The 22,051-nt window shown below is 33.1% G+C and overlaps 1 protein-coding gene across 9 annotated transcripts in view; it reads left to right on the top strand.

Moving 5' to 3' along the window:
- Shep (RNA binding motif single stranded interacting protein alan shepard) overlaps positions 1-22,051 on the top strand; it is a 37,234-nt gene that overhangs the window by 2,371 nt on the left and 12,812 nt on the right. For 5 of the 9 annotated variants that reach the window (XM_083078176.1, XM_083078177.1, XM_083078178.1 and 2 more), the window contains exons 3-6: positions 17,732-18,154; positions 18,818-19,032; positions 19,349-19,407; positions 20,234-20,385. In XM_083078176.1, coding sequence (XP_082934302.1) covers positions 17,732-18,154; positions 18,818-19,032; positions 19,349-19,407; positions 20,234-20,385 — 849 coding nt within the window. The remainder of the gene's footprint in view (positions 1-17,731; positions 18,155-18,817; positions 19,033-19,348; positions 19,408-20,233; positions 20,386-22,051) is intronic. The other 4 variants (XM_083078182.1, XM_083078183.1, XM_083078184.1 and 1 more) reach the window with 2 other exon arrangements.

A 22,051-nucleotide genomic window follows, 5' to 3' on the forward strand; every position in this document is an offset into this window, starting at 1 on the left:
CTCCTCTCATTCTTCATTCTTTCGCGATATTTCTCGTGCATTTTTTCCCCGTGAAAAAAAGACGCAAAATTTAGAATCTTCGTTTCAACAAACTTCACCCTCTTTCTCCTCTTATTCTTTATCTTTTCCCGATATCTCTCGTGCATTTTTTCCCGTGAAAAAAAGACGCAAAATCTAGAATATTTTCGTTTCAACAGACCCTCTCTTTCGTCTTTTTTTCCGAATATACTCGTTTGATCGCGATACCTCGAGAAAGACGAACCTAACCTAACCTCCGATTCCCGTTTCTCCTCTCCCCGTTTTTCATCCATGGTGCGAGGCAGCACCATGTTCGCGGAAGAGAGGAGAGCATCGGGGAACGCATGCGCGCGCGTATACGCACGTCGCGGAAAAGCCATGGTGAGTTTTAATCATGGGGGCGGCCGACAACGGCTCGCGGAACCGCCGGTGTAGTTTGACAGTTTGCCGCGGGGCGTCTGGCTGCTGCCCCACCCAGAGTCGTCTCTCTCTCTCTCTCTTTCTCTTCATCTCCCCCTCTCCCCCACCCGCTCCGCGCCTCTTTCGACCGTCTCACCGTGCCTGTCGTAACCCCCTCCCTCCTCTCGCCCTTTCTGTCTGTTCTCTCCTCTCTCTCTTTCTCTTTGCCTCTCTCTCGTTGCACGCCACAAACACTCGTCTCGAGTCGCCTTTCGGCCGCATATTTTCCCTCTTCTTCTCTCCCGCGTTAGTTTGGTGGGATTTGCGAGATGCCGACATACGGTCCTTTTGCGACCGCGGTAAATATTGGACGTAAAAATGCTGAAAAATTGTACAAACCGCTTCGAGGCTCTCTTTTTAACGGTACCTTAATTTAATGCGCTACCGTAAATATATCTCGAAACAATGAGCTTGGTATTTCCAAGGCGTATATTGTTCTCGTTGATTAAAAGGTTTATGCTAGCTCTCTGCCAAATCTCACCAGATTAGCGCAAGAGTAATAAATTTATGACTCGTGACTGGTAGGCCCATAAAAGTGGAATACTCTTGGGTCAAAATATATTGTTCTCTGATTATTACGTCCATTGCTAAAATAGTGAGATGCAAAATTTGTCCCAAAATTTTCAACAATCTATCGCATAAATTGGAATATTACGCATCTTAAAGGATTAATCCTTAAATCGAAACATATTTCATATAAATTTAACGATATATACTTGTACTAATAAATATATAATAATTAATTATTGTACAATTAATGTACAATTTGTTGAAATTTAATGGCAGTTATAAACTTGTCAATCATTTAATAAAAATAAATGTATCTTTGCAAGATGTAAATTAGCTAAAAAAAAACCTATTTTCGTTCATTGCAAGAAATAAAAAAACCAATAAATTGAAAATTGTCTTAGGCGGGAAAGAGGTTTTTTAACTGGACATATTTTCCTATTTCTGTTGTGATTTAAGGAATAATCAATCGATCAAATACATCTATTTTCCTTTTCCATGTTTTATCAATACATCTATAGATCTCTTAGAGACAAGATTAACAAGATCTTAGCAATGCTAGGTATGCGGTACGTTGTGACATTTCGAAAATGTTAGACGCAATATTTGTGTAACAAGGTAATTTCAAAGTGAACATTAAGTCATAATGAAGTGCGAACAAGACGAATTGGAAAGGTTGTCTTTAGAAAGGCACGCGGCCTATGTTAGATGAGAGTAGAAATTCGGTGGCAGATAGTAACGTGTTGCAAGTTGCAACAGTGTTCTCTCCGTGTGTGCTAATTTTAGCTCGGAACCTGAGAAGAGCCGAATGCTAGAAATTCGATGGGCACGAGTTCGCCATTCCTGCTGACCCAAAGGGGAATCCTAAGATCCGTGTGACTAATGCATGTCGATCTTAAGGAGAAAAGTTTCTAGGAATTTTAATCGAAATATCATTAAATTTTTGCCGATAAAATCTATTAAACAATTATAATTATTTTTTATTAATTATTTATTCATTGAATTTTTAATTATTTATTCATTGTCAATTATAATTATAATTATTTTTTGTTAATTATTCATTGAAGTCTCTAGAGAGATATTTTTTTAAATAATGACTGATAAATTTTAACAACGATATCAATACCTTATTACATTTATAAAAAATTTATACACATTCTGTCAACCGAATAATGCAAGATTAAAATGCGAATTCTTGATCGTCATGCTTTATCCTTTAGGCTAAATACACTGTGTCACCCCTCACTTAAATACAGTCGTGGTCGTTTGAGGAAAGGTTATCGCGCGCGATGAACAGAGTTCAAGCAACTCCATCGTGATCTGCCGAGAGTAGTCATCGTACAAAACAGCTGTTCGTTTTTCGCGACGAGCTGTCCCGATTTAGATTTCTTTTATGAGCGCATAAAAATGCGTCGTCTCTCCCGCCACGTGATAATTGGGCGATTCTTATATACACAGATAACTTGATGTTATCGTCATATTTCTTACAAGCATATCACGCGTATTAAACATTCTAATCTTTAAGTGCAGATAATTTAGATAAATATGAATCCTACTGTAAAATAAGTAATGTAAAATAATATTTTTAATAAGTAATAAATAATATAAATAAATTAAGATATAATTATATATCTTAATATTATTAAATATATACGATATATTATTTTAATATTATTAAATAATATACTTTAATATCTCCAAATTAAAGCGAATACGTACGCTAAGAAATAAATATAACAAAAATAGAAAAAAAAATTATAATATTCAGAAATTATAATATTCAAAAATTATAAAATTCAGAAGAAAATTATAATACTCACATATTATGCATATATATAAAAAAATTAAGACTGTAACATGTGCAACGCGAATAATAATAATTAATAATAATAATAATAATATTAATAATAATAATATTATCAATTCAAACATATTGAAGATAAATGACGTGCAATAATAATTCAATAAATAAATTAGTGAAGCTTACTTTTAATATCACGAACTTGTATCTCGAATAATGATCCCTTGTGAGAAACGCGAAAAACGCGAATGCTTCGTTGGCGGTTAATTAAATCCTTTCGCGCCTCGGTCGCTCATAATTGGTTTCGGATCGCGTGTTAATTGCAACGAGGTAATACCCGATGCTTAATGAGCATCGTACATGTCGGACATGCATCTTGCACTTCGTATATGTGAATGGGAGAATTTAAAAGGCCCCGCAATAAGCACGTATATAAGAGATCTATCCTGCCTGCTTTACTCGACGAGTTTCAAGAACGCTTCTCGGATAAAGAAAATTATTCGCTAGAATAATCGTAGATAGTGGAATTTTTTTTTCATTTTTGAAAGCGATAATTAATGTTCTATTAATTTAAAACGTATTCGCATTTAAAGTCGACGAACTTAATTATCGGATTTATTGTATTTGTTGTCGAGAAAAGAGAGGCAAAACATTACGAGTTCTCTCCGCTTTTTAAATTCACGGCAGACAATTATTATCATCGAAATCTGTCGACGACGTCGGAGGAGACTCCGATAAGATTGCTTGTATCAGCCTGAAATTTCTGTATTTTCCTATCTTTTTATCACTTTTTTCGGGGACAGATAATTGTTATTTTGTTTGTGTTCTTATCGAAGAGGGGTCCTGATAATAGAATCGCGTTTCGAGAGAAATAAACGCGCCTTCTTCTTCTAAAGAAGAAGAGAAAGCGAATTCGCGCGCGGATTTTCTTCGGTCTCGAAAGTCGCCGGATGACAAAGTTAATGCCTTTCATTTGTCGACACGACGGGACATTATCTTTCCAATTTTCCGATGTATTTTTCGTTCGGTTTATCGCGCCTCGACACCGTCACATATTTTATCGCGTTGTCAATACTCGATGATGATAAGTAACGATCGCACGTTAATAAGGTCGAGATTCTCGTCGTTAAAAATTGTTTTCGACTTTTGAAAGCATTTTTCTAAAATTAACTCCTCTCAATCTAAAATCATTCTTATTCCAATTTAATTTTTTAAATGAGAGAACTTTTACACATGCATGTCTAAAATTCTTTGTATTTGAATTCTTTGTATATGAATTTTGCTTCTTTTTCTCTCTCTCTTTTTAGCTTCTTTTATTATGCATAATTTGAGAAAATTTGTGCTTTTAATTTTGTCGTGTTTGACGAATTCTAAAATATCTATGTAATAAATTAAATGTAGTATCGCTACTACTAAAAGAATGAATTTAATACGATTAATCTCTGAACATGTATACAGGGTGACCCATTTTAACTTAGGCAGCCAAATAACTCGAAAAATAAGCAAGATAGAGAAAAATGTTTTAGACAAAAGTTGTATGGTTTCGAGGGGGCCATAAGATGGTATCATTGGTTTGACCTTGAAGAGTCATTTGAAGGTCACGTGAAGGTCACTTCAATTTTTTTAAATGGAATACCCTATATATTTTTGTACATTCTTGTAGCTTATTTCGAGAGCTTTCCAAAACACTATAATTAAGTACCTTTCCGTTAAGTACTTTTTGAGTTATGATGCTTGAAATAATTTCTTAATTTTACATAAACCGTAAAATATCTTGTAAAATATTCATTTTTCGATTATCTTACCTTAATACTTTTATGTACAAAATAATGAGAGGAATCAATTGGTGTAAAGAAAACACATAGTTGTTTTTAAGAAAAAATATGGAATTGTTAATTGCAAATTACATATTTTTTCTTCGAAACAACTATGTGTTTTCTTTACACCAATTGATTCCTCTCATTATTTTGTACATAAAACTATTAAGGTAAGGTAATCGAAAAATGAATATTTTACAAGATATTTTACGGTTTATGTAAAATTAAGAAATTATTTCAAGCCTCATAACTCAAAAAGTACTTAACGAAAATGTACTTAATTATAGTGTTTTGGAAAGCTCTCGAGATGAGCTACAAGAATGTACAAAAATATATAGGATGTTCCATTTAAAAAAATTGAAGTGACCTTCACGTGACCTTCAAATGACTCTTCAAGGTCAAACCAATGATACCATCTTATGGCCCCCTCGAAACCATACAACTTTTGTCTAAAATATTTTTCTCTATCTTGCTTATTTTTCGAGTTATTTGGCTGCCTAAGTTAAAATGGGTCACCCTGTATAAATACAAAGTGTTATCTTATTCTAGATTTTTTTCTGTTGGACTCTGCTTAATCGCATTATAATAAATGATGAAATTCTCGAGATTAATCGAGCGAGAAGAAAAGTAGCCATTTTCTCGTACTTTAAACTCCGTAATCTGTTCGTCAAATATTTAATTACAAGATCCTCAAGTCAGCGATTGGCCGATTTAATGATCATTGTGTGCATCACGATATTCGATTGCATTTTATATAATTCGAATTGCATGAATCAAAAGTAATAGAAAGTAATTAATATATGATCGTCTCTTACATTGCGTAAAATATAACAGATTATTGAAAAAGGATCATGTTTATATTTGTCTTTAAAAAACAAATGTGAAAATTGATCTTGAATTATTTTGAATTATTATTTTTGAAAGGAAAAAATTCGAGAAATATACCTGTGCTTTTCGTATCTTATCTTTATTCTCTTTTTGAAAAATTTTTTTATCAATATATTGATATTAATAAAACATTAAAATATAATATTAATATAATATTAAAATTTATATTAATATTTCTTATTTAATATTCAAATATTAATAATACTTTTAATATCAAAAGACATTTAATATATTTTTTCTCTCTTTCTCTTTCAATATCAAAATCATTTTTTATTTTAATTTTACACGATCTCTTACACTTTTCTTCCAGTAATAATTAAATATCTCCAATTTCTTTTACTTTATTTTTAATTGTACTAATGTTCGTATAAGCTAAATAAGATTAATGCAGACTTCAAGTTATCGACAGTTATGATGCATTCTAGTCCTTTTGCGAAAGGAACGACTCGCCACGCACCGCAAAACTTTTTTCGCTTCCTTCGTTTTTGCGGCCAAGTTTTTTGCCACGGCCATCGGGGTGAAAACAAAACCGAAGCCGTATTCTGGTTATCGAATGTCTCGGCATTATTTACCTATGTCCGAGGACGATCATTAAATTAATTCATTGATCGTACCACCAACAGTTTCAAGCATTGCTTCAACATTCATCAGTTAATTACAATTAATTACATATAATTAATAAATATATAAAAGTGAATTTAAATAGCTCTTTAAATAGATATATTATAAAAAAATGTATAAAAAATATATGAGAGAGAGAAGGAATAATATATGAACGTAAACATCAGCACGTGAGAATAATAAATGGACGAAAAATGGAAGAGATCAGGGGGTAGCTTTTCCGACATACGTTTCCGCGTTTTCCAGAAAGAGAAAATCCTACGCCACAGGGTATTGTATTGACGTCATTATCATCCCACCCATTTTCACCTCGCACACCCTATTGCGGTCCGAGGATTATGTATTTCGAGAACCGGAAGACGCGCGAAAACGAGATTAACGATATCGAAGGGAGATTTCCGAGAGGAAGAGGAGAAAGAGGGAGCAAGAGAAGAGGGCTCGTCCTTTCGGCGTCGCGTCGACCACCGCGGATAATCGATATCATCCTTGCTGCGCCTATCCTCCTCTTTCCAGCTCTGACGCAACCCCTGTCTGTCCGCCGCCCTTTTCCGCATCGTGGCTGATATCTCATGCGAATGTCGACAATGTCCCGTCTTATCGGGAGCGTCCCCGAATCCTTGACACCCCCTACTTTCGAATTTCTAGATCGCCGAAGGCTTCCAACAGAGCTCAACATTTTTCCGCGCAAAGTGTATCCCTCTAAAAAAAACCTTACAAAGGTAAAAAAAATACGCCAAGTACATAAAAGTATTCTACCTTGTACGTAACAAAATGTTTAATAAAAAAAGTTTAAAAATAATTTACAATAATTTTCTCTTAAAAAAAATTATTTCTCTAAAAATAAAACCTTAAAAATTAATTTTCCTAAAAAACACTAAAAAATAAAATATCAAAACTAAATATAAAATCAGTAATTACTATTAGCAAGTACTTTAGAGCAATTTGTAAATTTTATAAATAAATTTGTCCCAGAAAATCCATTTGGAAAATAACAAAATTAGTTAATTAATTAATAAGACACTTGATGAATTTTTTGAAGGGCTTCTTTCAAGAAAGATTGTCTAGAAATTTAAGAAAAAATTTTGATTCGATAATTCGCACTGATTATTCTGCACGAGATTATTGATCCCTCGCGCACGCAGGAAACAAGGCGAGAAACATTGCGTGCAATCTTGGGAACGCTTTATCGGAGGTCTCTGCCTACGTAAGTTGCCTCGCCTCGCCTCGGCTCCTCGGTAGCCGCCATTCACGAGATTTACCGGCCGGCGGCACAACGGTACCTGATGACGACGCCGGTCGCCGGTGTCAAGGCCGTCCGTCCGATGCGGCCTTTCCATCTAACGCGTCGTCGTCGCCAGAAGAAGAGGAGGAGGATCGGAACCTCCGGCGTCACACGATGCGTCACGGGGCGAAATTTTGTTGCCCCACTTTTGCGAGAATGAAGGCATCTGCTTGTGATGATACGTCAATTGAGTGTATTAGCTTTGCCCTGAAATTTTTGCATTCGAAGAAATGGGCATTAGTTGCTCACAAAGATGACCTAGTGCTTGAAGAAGTGTTTCCATCAACTTGACTGCTTTTATTTCTGGATAGTTTTATGATCATGTTCTAACTAGAGGAAACAATTAATCAAATGATTGGTCTTGTTTACCTGGATTTTCTCGTGTTATCGGCAATAGCGATAAAAATATTCTAGACGAGGTAAAAACATCCTATGTAAAAGTAAGAAAAGAAGAGAGACATTTTACGAAGAGATATTTCGTTGGGACAGTAGAACCTTCCGATAAGAGAGAAATTCTGCTATATTTATCAGCTCTTGGAAAAATTTCCTTCGTGGAGATTACGAAGATTTCTGCCTGAGCGATTATCTCTTCAGTCTCTCGATGTTGTGATAAAAACCGAGACGACCTAAGCTCGAGGTTAAAAAGAGAGAGAGAAGCCATCGGCCTAGATACACACGCAGTCAAGGTCTGTCGCCTGTTTGCATGGCATGCACCTTCGTTACATCATCGTCTAACGTAGGAAGCTACGTTTTTTACCACGCCATATAAAATAAAATTTGCCTATTATTATCTGATTCTGGATAATAGCAGGTCGAATCTTTTTTCCAGATTTTAACAGATACTGATATCTGCTATTTTCACAGAGCATATTATTTGAAAGAATTTATTTTTAAATATATTAAAAAAATATTTTGAGACAGATTGTGTGTCCTTCAACTCGGGAATTTTTCTTTGTTAATATTATATATACAGAAATATCGAGACATATTTATTTATTTTGGTTTAAATTTAAGGTAATTAAAGGTTTAAATTTAATTATATTTATTTTAATTGCATAATATTATATATGAAACTTAAAATTAAAAAATATATGATAATATATAAAATAATATAATATAATTATATAAAATAATATATAAAATATATAATATATAATATAATATATAAAATTATATAAAATAATATAATATAATATAAAATAAAATAATATAATTAAATAAATATATATAATATATCAATAAATAATATATATTAAAAAAGTTTAACAAATTTATCAAAATAATATATTAAAAAAACCTCACAAGCCTTTTTAGTATAATAAGCAGAACTTATATATTATAATACATTTTTATATTTCTAGCTTGTCTATTAAAAAGATTAAAAAGATGGATAAATATTATAGTTCTAAAATAATAAATTTTTTGAAATTTTCGAAGTGTTTTGATTAATATAATTAAGGTACCATCATTAAATATAAAGTGAATTATATTAATTATTTTAAAAGGATTATATTTTCTATATACTTTCATGCTTCTGGAATGAACAAATTTTTTATACGATAAACACAGTGTCCCATAATGATGCACAATCATCAAATGTCATGAGCGCTTTGTTGTACGAAGGTTCGTGATGACATGATTCATGATGCTCGTGACTGCATGATTCATGATGCGTGATCGAGGAAAGACGCGTATTTTCCAACTTTGGAAGTTGGCTAACGAAAATATTATTCGAGATATTTTAGATCATAGCTCTTCAAGAGTGTAGCTTATCGTTAGTAAGTGAGTAATTTCCGGCTCAACTTATCAGTATAATGATTCGCAGGAATGCAAATCAATATGAAAAAATACTCATTTCGATGGAAATTTTTTCCAAAGTATGAAAAATAATAATATCCTAACAAACAAGTGTCTTATTTATAATTCTATTTATTCATAATATACAGTATATGGAGATTACATTCTATATATAAATTTTATACTACATGTTCTCTCATACATAAATAATTATATATTAATCATGTATTTTTTTTATATTAAGAATGACCCAAAATTATCGCGTAAATTAATGTTTGAAAAATACATTACATTTCCTAAAAGGAGATAGTTCTGTATTATTAATTAATAAGTGGAGGATTAATTTACTATGTTATTAATAAATATAATAATAATAAAATTCTCTTTATATTGTCGCTTTGCATAGAAAATGAACGTCCAAGCCTAAAAATATGGCGACGTATCAATTGAATTATCGCGCTCTCCTCATTGTACTAATAAAATTAGATCGTGCAAACTAACACATTCGTCTAGTCGTGACGTGCTAATTTTCAAGAAAAATATGTATTTCTTCATGCACTTATTTCGGAATATTTGACATTAAAAAAAAATTTACAATTAAAAAAGCGAATAAATTAAATGACAACTAGAAGATACAAGAATTATAATAGTAAGGGTAATTAAAATAAATAATTTAAAATTAAATTAAATAAAATTATAAATAAAAATTAATGTAATAATAAAAATTAAATAATTTAAAACAAAATTCGTAACATTGTAACATTACAATGATAAGAAAAAAGCGATAATTCTTAAAATGGCAATAATTACAATTACTGCTACACAATTAATCATACAATATGGACGAATCTTTGCGTTCTTGCACCTGTCGCGTCTGTAAGTTTTGAATTCGACTATCTCAGATCGCAGTGAGAAAATCAATTGTAATGACAAGACAACGGAAGTGGTCGTGCTATTAGTAATGCGGCTTGCACAATGATCATTGCTTACGAATAAAGTCGCACCTCGAGAATTTATATCGTTTGCAATTTGCAAGCGTGACGACGTTCACATATAGCTTGGACAAAAGCTCGTTAACCTTCGTGATCTCGGAATCATTTCCGGAGTTTAAATGGTGCTTTTGCAATAGGCGCTTTTTCCAGATAAAAACCGAGAATGCAAATCGAGAATCCAAACATGTCGTTTATTTTTAGATATTTTTTATCATATTAAATTTACAAATATATGTATATATATTTTAATAGTAATTGTAATTATTGCCATTTTAATAATTATCGCTATTTTCTCATCGTTGAAATTTACAACTTTATTTTAAAAATTATTTATTTTAATTATACTTATTATAATTCTTGTATCTTTTAGTTGAATCACTTAATTTATTCACTTTTTTTAAATTGTAAATTATTTTTGTTCTCATCATTGTAATTTACGAATTTAATTTTGAGAATTATAATTACCCTTATTACAATTCTTGTATCTTCTAGTTGTCATTCAATTTATTCGCTTTATTTAATTGTAAATTACTTTTTTAATGTAATATTCCGAAATAAATAAAAAAAGTGTGAAAATGTATATATACTCCTGGACAAAATTAACGCATAATTTTTTTTCACTTTTTCTTTAAAAGCTGATATTTAAATTTTAACGAAAAACTAAAGAAAAAGTGAAAAAGAAATGCGTTAATTTTGTCCAGGAATATATAAGAATTTTAATATTTATTGCTATTATTTATAAAGATTTTCTGACTCCCTGCTGATAGATCATTCAAAATGCGAATTCGTCGTAATTAATTTTAGATGATCCTTCTGTTTCGGTTCTCGCGCGAAACATTCTCGTTCGAAATTCCACCTTATTATATTTCCCAATATATCTAGCACATTGTTTTCCCCGTGCGCTATAAGAAGACGGAAGCACGCGACATAGGCTAATAATACTCGCCACCAGCCTAAACTCGGATAAAGGGTGTCAAATCCGAGACACCCAGGCGGTCAGCCAGTCGCGTTCTTCTCTTTCTTTCTTTCCTTCTTTTTTAGGTAAAAATTCTCTTACATTTCTCTCTTAGATGAATATAAAATTGATAAAAAAAAATAACATTAAAATTCTTAGTCAATTAAAATAAATTCAAATTACCACTTATCACTATTAATTAATTTAAAAAAAATCGTACATTAAAATTTTAAATTATTCCAATTGATCTTTGTATCAATTGTTTGAAATATCCATTGATAATGAATTATTTTATATCTAGTTATTATTTGAATTATGAATTTTTTGGAATTTTATTATACATTTATTATTATTATTATTATTATTATTATTATAAATAATTAAAGAGTTATTGGGGGGAAAGATTAATATTTTTGTCGATAACGTTGCGTTATCTCCTTGTTGTGTTATACATCGTGTTTTCTCGCCTCGTCCTTCGCGTGCATCTCCTGCACAAGCCACGTTTATTCCCTAAGCACTCGCGTAAACCACATGTGCCGTTCGCGAAATGCGTGCGACGTACATACATATGTACACACGCAGCTTTCCTTTACGTGGCAAGCACGTAGTAAGCGATATATGCACTCGGCGATGGATGCACTCGGCGCGATGCGCTCTCGCTTGACTCGATTACGGACTCGCCGCTCCTTCGGAAGGATGGACGTTTATAGGCTACGTAAATACCTATAAATTATAAGCCGTTTACCCAAGTACCCAATGCGAGAAGTGTGCGACATCTCCTCGTCTTTGCTTAAGAGAAAATAAGCTTCAAACCTGTGAACAATTTACATTTATGAAAATTGAAAAGTGAATTAATTCTTGAAGTAATTAAAAAATTTAATTTAATTTTTAATTTTAATTTAATTTTTTATTTTTATTTTTTCACATCGCGTGTGTTTTAATTTTTTCAGATTATTTAAACAGAGAATGAGGCAGCTATTGTAATTAACTTTGAATTATTAAATATGTACGCGTGTGCGAAGGAGAAGTTGACTCTTGCTTTTATTTTTTCCGCTCTCTTTACTTCGGAAAATTACTTCCCAAGAGGACATTAAGCTTCAGACACTTGAAAAAAATTACAGTCCTGCGGCCGCATCCCGCTCATGCTCATCTGCTTGCTCGTGCACGAAAGAGTCCCTCCTTCCTCGCTCGCATACCGTGCATACCGTTTCTTCATCTTGAAAGAATAGCCGCGACCGCGACACACCGGGTGTCCGCGATTATCATCCATCAGTGATTTCACCGAGATAGCATCTGGCGGATTTTAAACACGATAATTACACCATTTTCAGGTTCCAAAAATTTTGTATTACAATTGACGTCGATAGTATAACATGTATTACTTAAAGTTACCGAAAGTTATAAACAATTATGAAAAATATTATCAGGATTACATAGTGTCATTATCATAAAATTGACAAAATATTTAGAAGATTATTAAAATGTATGTAAATATTTATGCCTGGGTAGAATATTTGGAATTTTTATTAAATTTTTTATCTACAAATGTTTTTTTAAATTTAATTTTGTTTTAAAAAATATCTCATTAATATTATATTTATATAATTTTAATATTATATTTATATTACATTTATATTATTGTAATATATTTATATTACATTATTATATTATTGTAATATTATATTTATATTACATAATATATTTGTTATTAGTTATTACATAAATTTATTGTTTATTTTTTTTGTTATCTAAATTATATATTTATAATATTATTATATTTATATATCGCGATTCGCGATGAGAATCGTTAAGGCGATCCCTCAATCTATCTATTTTATCGACAAAACACTGTAATTTTTGGGCATGTGCCATTTTTTATTGCCTACATAGAATTAAAAATCCTTCTCTACGGTTGAAGTATAGATGCAAACGGACACGGGGAAGCCGATTATATACTGAGAAAGAGAAAAAAGTATAAAATTATATATTTATTTATCGACTTCTTAGATCAACATGGCGTCTAAAGCTATCACCTCATAATGACATTATCCTTGTATAAATGTTTTGTAGCTTTTATGCATAAAACAATAGCATATCCAATAGCGGACTGCACAATAAAAACTTGAGGAACTGTGAAAATTGAGTTTAGTAGTCTAATTAATAAATGGCATATGCCCAAAAATTTCGATCCGTATGTACCTGAAATGTTGGTAAAGTAGAGTAGAAAAAGCAGTGCATCTTCTTTATAAATAACTGATAGAGAGAGATACGGGATGAGGATTAGATGAGGGCGCTGTAATCGTGTAAGAGTTCGCCGTTCAATGAGGGATCCCCTTAAGGATTGAAATTGACTCGGATCGATGACACAGGATTTTCACGATAAAATAACGGGGTAATTTCTTTAAATTAATAACAGAGAAGAAGCGCATTCCAGAAGGGATATCGCGTGTCCGCTCGCTAATAGAGCATAACGCTATCCGAGATAAAAGAGAGATCGCGCCTGCGCAATAGATACATCGCTCCGGTATGTGGCGCACATCCTGGATTCATCTCTCTCCCCGTCGTCCTTAGAAGAAAGCGCGAAGATATAACACGTAGCGCGCGGCCAATTAGCGGCCTGCGTTATGATAATATATGATAATATACCGGGTGATATGATAAACGCGCTCGCTTGGATCTCTCGTCGTTCTCTTGCAGACTCGATTGCAACGCGGAAGATTGTAAAACGGAAACGACAGCGCATAAATAGTGCGCCGTTAGAGCGCCCATTTGGTCAGAAGCGGACCTATACGTTATCTGAGACATCCTCTCTGATATCCTCTCCGATCTACTCGACCAGCGATAATAAGGCGAGATTGACTCGAATTTCATGCACAACTTGGGAAGTTATATTGTACAATATGTAATTATATAATCGTATAATTATATATAATCAATATTGCATACAATATAATATTAATATATTATATAATCTAATCTAATCTATTAATATATTTATATTATACCTATATTAATATCTTATATATTCAATAGATTGCATATAATATATCAATATAATATAAAAAAAATTCTATATTATTTTAAAAAATTCGTATATTTAAAGAAAGAACTATAGTGTTTATTCCTTGGAAATAAAATCCATGGAAAATTTGGAATTTTTAGGGATTTCTTTTGTATCTGGAAAAGTGGAATTTCATTTTGGAACTTGGGGAATTTTTAAAAAAATTCTTTGATAATTTTTCTCTTATAGACAGTCCACAGATAAGCTATAAATTTGAATTATATATTTAAAATGCATTATAAATATATATCTGTCACTGTTTATACATTAAATACCTTAACAAAATATTGAATACGCAGTACATATTTCATTTTGGGATTCGGAGAATTTAAAAAAAAATTCTTTAATAATTTTCTTCTTATATTATAGACAGTCGACAGATAAACTATTTTGTGTGAATTATATATTTAAAATGCATTATAAATATATATCTATCTCTGTTTATACATTGAATACCTTAACAAAATATTGAATATGCAGTACATATTTTCTATTGTAATTATTAATGATAAAAAAATAAGCGTTATGCAAATGAAACATTTAATCTAACGAATATATCTAACGAAAACTATTCAGTTTTTTCCAGTAGAGATTTGCAAGTGGCTTTGTGTTTTTTCATCGTATGAATAAAAACGCATCCAATAAAAGATTTTATTTTAGAAAAAAATTGTAAAAAATTTTAAAAATATTTCTTTTATCCGAAATCTTAAATAAAAATACCAGGAAAATCAGGAAGAATCTTCAGGGAATTTTTTTACAAGATCTGAGTAGTAGATACTCTCAACAAGTTCTCATTTCTGGCGAAATTGTTCGATGTAGCTTGATAACACATTGCTAACGTAGTGCGACGAATACCGTTAAATACCGGACTCGAGTTCGAAAAAGGAGACGAGGACGAAAGGGCGGACGGACGGACGGACAGAGTTCGCGTTACAGCGACGCGCAGACGTACATACGTGGTGAGCAGGAAGTGACATCCGGTCGGTCGCTCTTCTCTCCGACCGGATCACGGCGTGACACGGCCGTGCATTTCGCACGTTAGGTCGTTCTCTCGTCAATGGCTGACCATGGCCGAATCATCCGAACGGAACCATCTGGTTCTATCATCGTCGCCTTGATGCGTCAGCGGAGCGAGAGTCGCATACAGGGTGTCCTAATCGAATCGTGCCATTTCCGCCTCGAGAATTCGTCCATCAATTTTTCTCGTTTCTGCAAAAGAATATTAAAAATGAAGAGCCTCTTATAAATTCTAGAACAGTGTGAATGAGTGATAAAATTATCTTAAGTAGACTTTGGATTTCTATCCTTAAGGCTTGTTTACAAAAATATATAAATGTTGAAAATTGAAAAATTGTGCGTAATTATGAAGACGCGCCGATCCTTAAGGCTTGTTTACAAAAATATATAAATGTTGAAAATTGAAAAATTTATGAAGACTGCGACATGCCGATCCTTAAGGCTTGTTTACAAAAATATATAAATGTTGAAAATTGAAAAATTTATGAAGACTGCGACATGCCGATCCTTAAGGCTCGTTTACAAAGATATATAAATGAAGATCGAAAAATTGATGAGGATTGCGACGCACCGATCCTTAAGGCTTGTTTATAAAGATATATATAAATGTTGAAAACTGAAAAATTTATGAAGACTGCGACATGCCGATCCTTAAGGCTTGTTTACAAAAATATATAAATGTTGAAAAATGAAAAATTTATGAAGACTGCGACATGCCGATCCTTAAGGCTCGTTTACAAAGATATATAAATGAAGATCGAAAAATTGATGAGGACTGCGACGCGCCGATCCTTAAGGCTTGTTTATAAAGATATATATAAATGTTGAAAACTGAAGAGTTGCGCGTCAATGATGAAGATTGTGACGCGCCGATAGTTGGACGATCGATACGCAGAAGGTCCCGATTCAAGAGTCTCGGATGCTGTTGGAAAGATACGTTTCGATGCACCGAGAAAGACGCATCAAACGAAAGGGAGGGGGAGATCGACCGACTAGAGCTGGCCGTTCTTTCTCGTTATCGGAGAGGCGTGACCGCGCGAGGTCACTGATAAACGATAACGGGTGGGGTCTCTCTTTCTTTCTCTCCCTCCCTCCCTCTCTTTTCTTCTTATCGACGTTGTGCGCGCGCGAAACTACGACGAGGCCGGCGAGAAACGCGATCGCTTTCTAAAATAGTGGTATACCGTTTCGCTCGAGGAAATCGATAGGGACCGATGCGACGATTGCATCGATATTGAAGGCCCCCTCGCTGCAGTCACTCGTTGGACTCTGACAAACAAGAGCGAGACACGGATTTTTTTCTTACACTATTAATTACACCGCGGTTTTGCTCGTGTTATATCTATGCATTTTATATGTCTATCGAATGCGATATGAAAGATCAAATTTATTTCGCTTTATATAAATATAAATATTATTGAATCTCACAAGTAACGTGCAATAATATTAGTGTCACAGATAGTATTCACGATATTAATGACATTCGTAATTTTTTTAATTTTTATGATATTTATAAATTATTTAATTCGTTTTTTCTTTCGGAGAAATATTCTATCGAATACATTTATTTTTCTTTTACTTCAGAAAAATTATATGTACAAGAATACACACAACTCTTGTCAGAAAACTAATTTTGGACAGCAGTTTTTGGCAGTTTTTGTTTCTATTTTTTTCTCTTGTGTAAAATATTTTACTATCCATTGGGAGGGAATAATACACTAATACGCGATTAATATCTGTGCTTGGTGAATTATTAAAATTAATAATTTGTTACAATTATATTTTCGGAAAATATAAAAATGTCTTTCTTAATCTATACAAGGTTATATGGTAACGACAACCGATCGACTTATCGCATGATAAAAGCGCATCGTCAGCCATCGATTCCAGCTTAAAAATCACATAGGATTTACTGATAAATTTATTTGATTTATTTCTTAGTATTTTATTTTTATCACGACGCACACATACATGTGACGTGACAAGATATATTAGAATAATAATATAAATTATTTGTGATCAGTTCTCTTCATTAATTAATATATTCAATTAAAATCTTTAAGTCTCACTCATTATTTTACAATTTTTCATTATAACAATTTTTATATCGTTCTTTAATTTATCATTATTATAACAATTTTTTTCATGATTTTTTCCATTATTACTATTTTTTCATAATTTATTTATGTCATGAAAGATACTTTATATTATATATATGTATATAATTTTTTAATTTCATATGTATTTTTAATAATTTAATATATACATACATATAATTTTTAATAAATTATTGTTTATTATTTTTTAAAAATTGATTATATATATATATTTATTTATTATATAATGAATACTTAATAAATATAATAAATAATATATATAACAATATAACATACACATAACATATATATAACAATATATAATAAATTATGATATAACAGTATGTAACAGTAACATAAATACGTATGTAATTCATGAAAATAGATTCTTCCACTGATTAAGATCTTTCCGATTTTCAGAACACGAACGGACCGAGGCCGGCGTACGTAGGCGCCAACAACGGCAACGCGGGTGGCGCCGGCGGCGGCGGCGGAGGCGGCGGCAGCGGCGTGGGACCCGCGGGCGGCGCGGGCGCTGGAGGCGGCGGCGGCGGCGGCGGTGGCGGTGGTGGCGGCGGCGGCGGCGGCGGCGGCGGCCACGGACTGAAGGGCAACACCGGCGGCGGGCCACGCGGCGGCAACCCGGTGCAGTACCGCGCGAGCACGGCGCCGTCTCACGCGGCCGCGGCCGCGGCCGCGGCGGCGGCGGCGGCCGCTTACCCGCCTTACACAAGATACCCGAGCGCAGCGGCAGCGGCGGCCGCCGCGGTCGGCGGCGGCCCTCAACAGCTGCCGGCGTCCGCGAACCCCTTCGTCACCGCCACGTACGCGCAACACGCGACGGTAAGTCGCACCTTCTCATTCTCGATATGGGAATGTCGTTCAGTGGCGATATGTCGGTCAGTAGCCTACGAGATTTTGGTAAACATACGAGATTGTTGGCACGGGAGTCACCAAGAGATGGATCACCTGGATGAGCGTAGTGCAATATTAAACGAGAAGAAATAGAAAAGGGGGTCAGATTGTCTGGGTACAGGATATAATTGATTGAGATATAAATTGTTGTCCATGCATCCAGCAAACACCAAGTAACAGTTATATAACTGTTAGTTATAATTTCCTACTCAACAATATAACTGTTACATGTTATATAACTGTTATGTGTTGAATAACAATTATATTGTTGAGTGGGAAATTGTAACTAACAATTATATAACTGTTACCTGGTGTTTGCTGGGTATAGATATAGTATTATATTACTGATTAGTATTACTGTAAGGCCAACTTCACGCACAAAATAATCAATTGTATCGAAATTTCTTTCAAATTGAACGTTAACTTCATGGAGATAGTAGACTTGACGTGTGCCAGACTAAAAATTTGAGATAATATATATTCTGTATCGATAGTCGATAGTCGATCTGGTAGAAAAGCGGAATAAAATTAATCGCTTTTGTCTCGTTTCGAGCATCTCAAGTTACTTGACTATTAATGATGTGTTTGCAGTATGGTGGACAACGGGTGCCTACAGCTTCATCTCCCGCGAACACTAACAGCAGCTCTAGTAGTGCCACTGGCAGCCAAAGTGGGACAATGAGCACGAGTCTCAGCAACAACGCTATGCAGGGTCAACAGGCGGAGCAGCTGTCCAAAACAAATCTATACATCCGTGGCCTCAATCAGAATACGACTGACAAAGACCTCGTTAATATGTGTTCTCAGTAAGTGATGTTGTATTATATATCTTGTTGTATGTAACGATATTTTTAACGCGTGATCGTAGATTTAAGTCGTGATTCTGTCGAAAAGAATGACGTCTTATCAGAAGGAAAACATGTAGCCTATCGATATAAATTAATGTAGCATTATTAATCATAATTCCATCTACATAACTGTGAAATTGTACATACAACTATTAAAGCGTATAAATTATGAATAATTATCAATAGAATTAAAATATAAGTATACTATGAGAAATACTAATCATGATTAGGTTAATTTAAATATGTTACATCACGAAATCTGATGTTTTTGCAGATACGGAACTATAACTTCCACCAAGGCAATTTTAGACAAAAATACAAACAAATGTAAAGGTAATTAATCACACATTTCTCGATTATATTTATATTTATATTTCTCGAGTGTATTTTAACTAAATTAATTAGTCATTGCAATACATTTATTTTATTACAAATTGGCCTATTAGTGTCGAGTGAAAATTCTTATAGTGCTATTTCTATTAGAGATCACAATAATGATTGATGAACAAAAGATTCTCATTATAACAAGCTTTTTTACAACAAGATTGTCACTCGTTTATAGAATATACTTGCTGTTTTTATTGGAAAAATAAAAAAAAACTTCTTTTAGAAAATTTTACATAATTTACAAAATTTACAAAATTATCAAGTAATTTTTTAAATTTAATGTATGAATTTCTGAAAATTGCTTAAATTTTGAATTATCTTGAAATGGAGGCAAGAGTGATTAGCCTATTTTTTTCTCAATTCTTCAGTTTTCAATCTTCAATATTCAACGGATGACAATCTTTGTATAACTTTAATATATTGACAGATTAACATTTTAAATAACAAATTCATTTTCGCAAATCTATAAATTATATTTGTAATAATTTATTATTATGTATTATTTATTTTTTCTTATTATCAAAAAATTTTATTGATGTATCACACGTGCAAGTTGTTAATTATGTAAATTAAAAAATGATATTTCTTAGAAACTCAATTTTTCCGGGCAAAGTATGCATCCATTGAATGTGTATCAATACTATGCACGTAATACAGTCAACCAATGTCTACCAATTATTATAAAAATTACTAAATATTTTATATATTTCATATTTTAGAGTTTTTTTTTAAAGAGAACTCGATAAGATTTATACTGATTATAATGTTGCAGGTTACGGATTTGTAGACTTCGAGTCACCGATGGCGGCAGAGGGTGCTGTCAAAGCACTGGTCGCCAAGGGGATACAAGCGCAGATGGCGAAAGTGGGTATCTGGTTGCTCCGTAGACTGGACAGTGTACGTGGTTGTGCATGCAAGTACAGAGTAATACCAGAGTAACAGTAAACCTCTCTCTCTTTCTCTCTCTCTTTCTCTTCTTTCTCTCTTTCTTTTTGTTGTCGTTTCTATATTTTTACCCCATTCTATCCATTGCGTTTAGTTGTGTTCTTCACATACGTCCCCTTCTCTCGTCGTCCCTCGTTTATTCGCACGGAAATTTTGAAGAATCGATCGAGATGGATCGCATTTTCTTTGATTTTTGTCACAAGTGCGAAACGCGATATATTTCGGACGCATCTTCCATTGTATGCAATATCGGAAATGTTATACAGCAATCAATGTTTCGATCAATTAGAATTATTATTTCGTATATTTTTATATTTAATTAGAATTACTATTAGAATTCCAAATTAAACACTTGTGCACGAAAGATTTATCGATTTATATTTATTAAATTTTCATTTTGTATAGAAAGATTTATATCGTAAATATTTCGATTTTTTTTTTCATAAATTTATCTCTTTGCTGAATCTCCATCTAATTTAAATCTAATGAAATCTCTATATAAAATTGCCTATCAAATATTCTCTTAACATTAAGCAGAATGAGAGCTGGAGAAAAAAATCGTCCGGAAAAAAGAAACATTCTCACATACACATGTGGTATTTCTTCTTGATATGATATAATTAATTCAATCATAACTATAGCTTGTATGTGCGATGAGCAATTATGTGTATAAAATTTAAAGAAATAATTCCATAATATTTCTTATATATGTACACCGGGGACTGTAATATATTTTTTCCATCAAGAGCCTCTCTATCTTTCTCTCTTTCTCTTTCTCTCTGTGTTTCTCTCACTCTATCTCTCATTTATCTAGAAATTCTCTCCGATACTTTGTCTGTAATTCTGTCTTACTCCTACCAGACCTCTATCGGTGTTTGCTGCTATATCTCGGCCACAAATACAGCAGACATACTATGCTATGCCAACACTATGTTTACGATCATCATGTCTGAAAATTGCATTCTGCGAATTTCTACACTAATTTCGAGCCCCGCTATAGAGTCCGCAATAATAACCCGTCGACGTTCAATTTGTGTCAATCTAAATTTATATAATTAATTCATTTGCTTGCAAGAGATCGACAGTAATCTATTTTGTCTATTAATACCGCCCTTTTTAGAGCTTGACGTAAAATTTTGTTGAAAGACTTGATAACAAGCTAAAGAAGAGAACGGTATTGCATTGAAGTATGGCAGCATAAGCGTATCAGTAGTAACTCTAGTGGTAATATCGATATATTATTGTGTAACGTTATGTTTATTATGTTCTCCGTAACATTAGCGATCCAAAGGGAGCATTAGCTTAAAACTCGATTCGTGTTATACTAAATTAGATTCGAGAGCACTCTTCGGCTATGATGTATCTATTTATGATCAAGATCTCTTTACTATGAAAAGGATGATGCTTCTATATCCTACATTACATTGATTTTGTTCAATCGAAATTGAAAGGAAAGAAAAAAAAAAGCAAAAACTGCTGCTGAACGAGGAGAGTATCGGCCTTTCCCGCCTGTGTCTCTGCTATTTATTTTATTAAGATACTAACTCCAGTTGGAATGGTTCCTATCTGAGCTATCCGCGGTAAAGAAAGCACGGGGTGTGATGACCAGCAGCTGTGTGATGATAATGACGATGTCGATGGCATG

This window comes from Camponotus vicinus, unplaced genomic scaffold, assembly GCF_025532165.1.
Source record: "Camponotus vicinus isolate PSW18456_S1 unplaced genomic scaffold, iyCamVici1.0 SCAF_1, whole genome shotgun sequence".
Taxonomy (NCBI): domain Eukaryota; kingdom Metazoa; phylum Arthropoda; class Insecta; order Hymenoptera; family Formicidae; genus Camponotus; species Camponotus vicinus.